The sequence below is a fragment of the Penaeus monodon genome, chromosome 12 (genome assembly GCF_015228065.2).
Source record: "Penaeus monodon isolate SGIC_2016 chromosome 12, NSTDA_Pmon_1, whole genome shotgun sequence".
Classification (NCBI taxonomy): domain Eukaryota; kingdom Metazoa; phylum Arthropoda; class Malacostraca; order Decapoda; family Penaeidae; genus Penaeus; species Penaeus monodon.
The window spans coordinates 47102423-47109417 of NC_051397.1; the positions used below are offsets into that span (position 1 = coordinate 47102423).

At 43.9% G+C, this 6995-nt stretch overlaps 1 protein-coding gene across 2 annotated transcripts in view; it reads left to right on the top strand.

Moving 5' to 3' along the window:
• The first annotated feature begins 456 nt into the window (after positions 1-456).
• Positions 457-6995, top strand: part of LOC119579501 (DNA damage-inducible transcript 4-like protein) — a 13421-nt gene continuing 6882 nt past the window's right edge. Inside the window, exon 1 of one of the 2 annotated variants that reach the window (XM_037927359.1) lies at positions 457-791. In XM_037927359.1, the coding sequence (XP_037783287.1) occupies positions 737-791 (55 nt within the window). In that variant the 5' untranslated portion in view covers positions 457-736. Of the gene's footprint in view, positions 792-6199; positions 6421-6995 lie in introns of those variants that run through there. The other variant, XM_037927358.1, reaches the window with a different exon arrangement.

Sequence of the window (6995 nt, forward strand, 5' to 3'; positions counted from 1 at the left end):
ATTTAGGAAACTTTTGGCTTTGTCCTTCCAGTATTAATATCCCTCACTTCTGTATTATGACTAAGGACGTAAAATATATTGATCTGATAGCTGGTAATCAAAATGTAATGAATTTTATATAACTTTACGATGCTGAATGCATTAAAAAATAAAATATTGGGTGACCTTACGCTGCAAATTGTAGTCGATGGCAACTCCACAGAGCACGTAGGCCAGAATAAATGTTTTGCATCTACGACTAACCTGAAAAAAGTCAGTGACTCCTTTTATTAATCGGAATATATAAGTGTTAATTACCACGTCCTTATGAAGTATATTCTTAAGAAAGGTTGTCTGTTTCTTTCACAAACTTGCCATATTCGTCTTGGGATAGGAATAGCCGCTGTGGAGGTATCTGGCAAGAATCGCCGAGGACGTTGCCAACCACAGGTATATATAGAGGGTAGTGTACGTGACAAAGTTAGTTGCAAGGAAACGTTAACGTTCTTCATATAAACGTTCTTCCAAGTTATAAACCTGTGTTCCACGTTATTTGACATTGCAAAGAATTTGAACTCTGGTGTTGACAGTTCGTCCATGAGTATCTGGCATTCAAGCGGCACTCCTTGAAGAAAGACGCGACAGTGCAAGAATATCAGAAAGCCTGACGTTTTTCCCGTCGCAAGACCGCTCTCAGCTGGCAAACGTCTGTTGAAGACCTGATAACCCTCGCCAATTTCTACTCACCGTAACCGAAATGCCTCCTGTCATCCAGAGCCCTGCATTCACCCTCTCCCCAATCACTGAAGAAGGTAAGCTTTGCTGCTATACTTGTATGACGCTAAAATTAAAGTTTGCAAGGTTGCATTACCATAGAAGTTCATACCTTAGAGCTTAAACAGCAGGATATACCTTTATATTTTTATAATGTATTTCCTTTTATTTATTGCCACTATCCTTTGAGTATGAAATTATCTTATAATTCTATATCCCCGTGGTACAATATCGAAATAGGATATATAGTTTTAAACAGGTAAACGTTGTTATTCCAAGCTTGCCTACACCAAGGCCTTTCTCAAAGCCAAGTTAACGGGGCTAAGTCAGCAGGGTTTACCTAATTGCATTGGAGTACTGTAGTCGACTCAAACACCAGCAATGTTCCGTGTATTTTTATTTGTTTGTGTCTCATGGAAATGGGTCTGTTTTTGGCGATGAGGAAAGTTATCGGTCATTTACTCTCGTTATCGTGAAGAACAATGAGGTAGATATAACTTAAGATTCTTACTTTGATGACGCTCGTGTACAGTGATTAGCTTTGGGTTCGTGTTATTCTTCTCTCTTCCCTCTGTGGCCCGTCTTTTCCTGACTTCCCTTCCCTTTTCTTAATTCCCTCTGCCCGTCTCGTCAATCCTCTTCGTTTTGTGAATCCTTTCCTCAACTCCTCATTTTTCCTTCCCATTTCCCCTATCCTTCTCTCATCCCCTTTTCCCTCTTTCCTCCTCCCCTCACACCCACTTATTCTATCCTATCCTATTCTCTCTCTTCCCCCCTCATTTCGCTCCATCTCTTCCTCTCCCCTCTCCATTCTTCCCTCTCCTTTCTCCCCTCATCTCTCATCCCTCTTCCTCTTCCCACACCCTTTTCCCTTATATTTTCGCTCCTTCTCACAGCGACCTTTCCACCCCCACCCCACCACACTCAAAACAGGATTACGCATATTTCTTCCTTGTACGTTTGAACTCGAGTGTCCTTGGTGGACCACCATGCGTTCACCGGGTCTGGCACTTACTTTGTTCGTGTAAATGAGGCAAGAGGAGGCAGGTGGACTAAGTGAGGTTAATGATGATCGCGATAATGTAAGAATTGCGATACAGGGCAGTTAATTATTGCGTGATGTAACTCCCTTTCTCCCTTCCCTTCCTCTTTTCCCCTCTCCCTTCTGTTCTTTCTCTCATCCTCCCATCTTCCCTTCTCTCCCCTTCTCTTCCCTGTCTGTCCTTTTGTCCGCTCTCTCCCACTTCTCTCTACACTTCTAATCTGTCTTCCTCCTCCTCCTCCTCCTCCTCCTCCTCCTCCTCCTCCTCCTCCTCCTCTTCCTCCTCCTCCTCTTCCTCCTCCTCCTTCTCCCCCTCTTCTTCCTCCTCCTCCCCCTCCTCCTACTCCTCTTCCTCATCTTCCTCATCCTCCTTTTCTTCCCATCACTCCATATCTTCCTTCCATCTTCCCTTCTCTAATCTTCTCTTCCCCTTCTCTCATTTTGTCCGTTCTCTCCCACTTTTCTCTACACTTCTAACCTGTCCTCCTCCTCTTCTTCCTCATCCTTCTCCTCTTCCTCCTCCTCCTCCTCCACCTCCTCCTCCTTCCCCTCACCCTCCTCCTCCTCTTCCTCCTCCTCCTCCTCCTCCTCCTCCTCCTCCTCCTCCTCCTCCTCCTCCTCCTCCTCCTCCTCCTCCTCCTCCTCCTCCCTCTTCCCCCTCCCCTGGCCCCCAATATTCCAGCCTCCCTACCCCCTTTCTCCCCCCAACCCCTCTCTCATTCTCCCTCCCCCCCCTCCCCTTCCTTTATTTGGCCCTCCCCGAATCCTATCCTTGCTTCTCTCCCCCCCCCTCTCCCCCTACCCTGCTTCTGCTTCGCCCTCCCCCCTCACCCGCTCTTACTGACGCCACGCACAAAACAAGTTTCTACGTACATCTTCCTTACACGTCGAAAGCACTCGCCCCTGTTCACTCATTGGGCAAGGCAGCGTGTTTATGCGTCTCATTTCGTCGCCTGCGGGCAAAAGGTCTTGCTTTTGTGTCTTTCGCTATTCGCTTTATCGATATATTTAATTTTTGTATTATATTTTGTTGTTATTGTTTATGTATGTATTTTTTTACCCGTGTATTTTGTCAATTACCCACTCAGCATTAAATGTTTTAACGAAATGGCAAAGGTGATGCTGAGGACGCGAGAGAACGATAGAGAGGAGATGCGGAGGATCAGGGGGGGGGGGGGGGACGCGGGGGGCGAAGGGGGTTAGGAGGTTGCTGGGGGGCCTGGTAGCGCTGGACACTGGATGGGTCTGGTTCAGAGCAGATTTTCGCATATATTTAAATTTGTATGTATGGGTACCGGGTGGGGGGAGGGCAGTGCAGAATTTTTTTTTCTTATAGTTGGTTGATTTCAGTTGAAAGTAGCTCTTCGTATTCAAAGCAGGCATCGCTATTTGGTAAATGAAATGTCAGCAGCGTCTGGGGATAAATACGCATGCATTTTTTTTTTTTTTTGGTCATCAGTGTTGAGAAAAAGTTTCATCTTTTAGTGAGCTGTTGTGTAATGTCCATTTCTGAAACGAACACGCACACACACAAACAAGCACGCAAACAAGCAAATACAAAGACGCACGCACACACACACACACACACACACACACACACACACACACACACACACACCTACATATACATACACACACATATATACATACACACATACATATACATACACACACATACATATACATACACACACATACATATACATACACACACATACATATACATACACACACATACATATACATACACACACATACATATACATACACACACATATATACACACACACACATACACACACACACACACACACACACACACACACACACACCAAAAAATGCAGTTTATGTTACATCTACATACTATGCTCGTATGTGTGCGTATATACAGGACACATACCTGATGAGAGAAAATAAGCAGCCAGCGGTACACTTTCTGAAGAAGTTGTTGGTACAGTCATTAGGACTTCAACACGCAGAGAACCTACGATAATGATAGACTTGAAAGGAAAATGAAAAAAAAAGAAGATGAGGAAGAGCATCAAACTTAAATAACTAAATGAAGGAAACATCTCATGAAAAACCACAGGCACGCTTCCTTGTATATTGTCCGAGGTCTTTGTCATCGGGCATATTGACATATCCTGGAAGAGTGAATGCAAATGTCGCGAATGTCGAAGAGATAAAGAGAGGAAATTGAACATTAATGAAATGAAGATAGAAGTTAAATTCGGTGTAAAAGTACCCACTGCTATTGGTGAAAATATGATTATTTCATAAGTCAAAAACAGGAGAAGCGAAAATCCATAATATATTCATAAGGTCATTTGATCAGCATTAGAATCGAAGAGATTAATCCCCTTCACATTAAAGGGAACAATTAACCGCGTCCTTAATATTCAGATCGACATTGAGGAAACCAGACCCTTTGAATAAAGTCAACTTTCGATTCTCTTAGCTCTGGTCTACCTTGAATCTCCTGAAGAAAACGGCGAATACTATTAACCCCCAAATAAATACTATTTACCTCTTAGATTACTTAAAACGCCATTAGACTCCAAAATTAGTTAGTACCTTAAAACCAAGCTGGCGCCAGACGCATTGTCATCTCGAGGGCGTAAACGTGTTCATTGCCAGCACATTCTTTGGGTCTTGCCAATTTTCACGTGTAGGTTTTGAGTTTTTGTTTTTGTTTTTTGTTTTTGAGGGGGGAGGGGGTCTAGTGATCTTTTGGGAGCGGGAGACACTAGCTCAGAGGGTGAAAATAACTAGTTTTCCCCCCCCTTTTTTCTCATTTATAAGTTTTGTGAATGAATGTAACTGTACGATTAGTAGAGCTATATGTTTTTGAAGTAAGGAAATTGGAAGGAGAATTATACAGCGCAGCGTATTTTTGTTGTTATTAGCAATAACTATTCTATCCTGATATTTGTAAACAGGTTAGGTGTAAGTTGCGTCTCCTTTCGGTTAGCTCTTTCGCAGGATTTGGATATCACATTCGCAGTATCTGTTTCTCTGACGTTTGTTAATTTTGCATTTTATATATATATATATTTTCCTCTGCTGCACAATCCTTCAAATTGTCTATTGTTCCTACCTTTTAAAAAATTCATTTCAATGGTGTGGTATATTATTCAACCTCGTAGTTAAAAGGAGAAAACAAATAACATGGTCGTAGAACATATGGTGAATGTGCGCCGTTGGTATAGAGGGAAAACTCGTTTCCTGATTGTTTACGACACGCCAGTCGGCCGGCAGGATGGCGCCAGACAGACGCTATGTATTAGTTCTGGCTTAGAATTTAGTTTTCTTTTTCTCTCTCTCTCTCTCTCTCCTTCTTTCTTTTTTTTTTTCTCTCTCTCTCTCTCTTTGTCTGGGATTCTTTGGCAACTGTGGTCCAGTGTCTTTTTTTTTACTATTTTTTCGCCTTGGGTGTTTTTTTTTTTTTTTTTTTTTTTTTTGTTGAGGCGAGACGGGGATAGCGCAAAAAAATGTCACAGGAGTGTTGCGACGACGAAACGGAGAGAGAGAAAGAGAGAGAGAGAGAGAGTTTGAATTATCGTACGACGTATCTTGAGGGATGCCCTGACTAATACTAACGTGCGATACTTAGGGAGAACGTGCAAAGCTTTCAAATTTAGGTCTTGTGCGCTTTACCTGCCTCGAGGGAGGGGCGGGGCGGGGTGGTATGGTGGAGGCTGCTGAGGTAGAAAAGCCTTGATGTTCGGCCTTGACAGTGCTGGCAGCAAGCTCGTTCACACACACGCACGCACGCACACGCACACGCACACGCACGCACGCACTCAAAAGAGCGCGCGTAAACTCTCTCTCTCTCTCTCTCTCTCTCTCTCTCTCTCTCTCTCTCTCTCTCTCTCTCTCTCTCTCTCTCTCTCTTCTATCTCTCCCTCTCTCTTTCTCTCTCTCTCCCTCTCTCTCTCTCTCTCTCTCTCTCTCTCTCTCTCTCTCTCTCTCTCTCTCTCTCTCTCTCTCTCTCTCTCTCTCTCTCTCTCTCTCTCTCTCTCTCTCTCTTCTCCCCCTCTCGAGCTCTCGAGCTCTCGCGCTCGCTCGCTCGCTCGCTCTATCGCTCATTCATTCATTCACACGCACATACGCACACGCACACTCTTATTCCATAAGAACTATATAGGTTGTCTAAGCTAATAGTTGCTAAAAGGGGAAAAGGTTATTGATTCTGACCAGTTTGGTGAGGGGCATTCTGATTATTAGCGTCGTATGTGAAAAGTGATTATCACCCGACGAAAAACAAAAACTGTTGGCAATCTGAAATTTGCGTTGATTCCCCCTTATCACATTCGACTTGAGATGACAGCATAGGATAAAACAATTAAGATTCATGACACGATGCACCGGCGGCATCTGGCCGGGTGAACGTGGCGCCAGTCGGACCAGTGAGTGTACAGTTTACACACACGCCCTGACAACGGCGCTGGATCCCTCTCTCTCTCTCTTTCTGTACAACGAACTCTTCACTGCTCTCGCGTGCTCGTATCCACGGACGCTGAACGGCTGCCTCAGGGGTGGCAAAGTGTTGGCTGACGGTGATTGTTGTGTCTGTAAAGGTGTGAGATCACGGACACCGCCGTGTTATTCGCCCGAGGACATGGGTAAGCAGGGTACATTTTGTGTTGCTATCTGTATCATTACGTTGGCCTGGGTGTTGTTTACAGGTAAATTGATGTCATTGCTGGGCACGTTGGCCTGTTTTTTCAAATGTTTATTTGGTTCTTGTTTTTTCTTTGTATCTACTGAACGACGTTGTATTTGGAGAATTTCGAAATTGGTGTCATATCTCTTAGATTAACTTTTTTGTGCAGATTTTTTTTCTGTCGTATTAGGCTGGCCCTGGTTTAAACGTCAGAGGTATTAGCATCAACCCAGTTACCTAATTGCATGTGTGGTGTGTGCTATTCGCAAAATTTACAGGTACTAAATCTATGTAATCCTTGCACACATGCATAATAGACACGCGCACGCACACACACACACACACACACACACACACACACACACACACACACACACACACACACACACACACACACACACACACACACACACACACACACACACACACAGATTCAAAGCTTGGAAGATATAAAAATTCTTGGGTAATTTGGGATCCTTCAAGTAGTCTTTTTTAACGAAGAGTGATTCACGAAGCGAAACTCCAAGGGTGTTG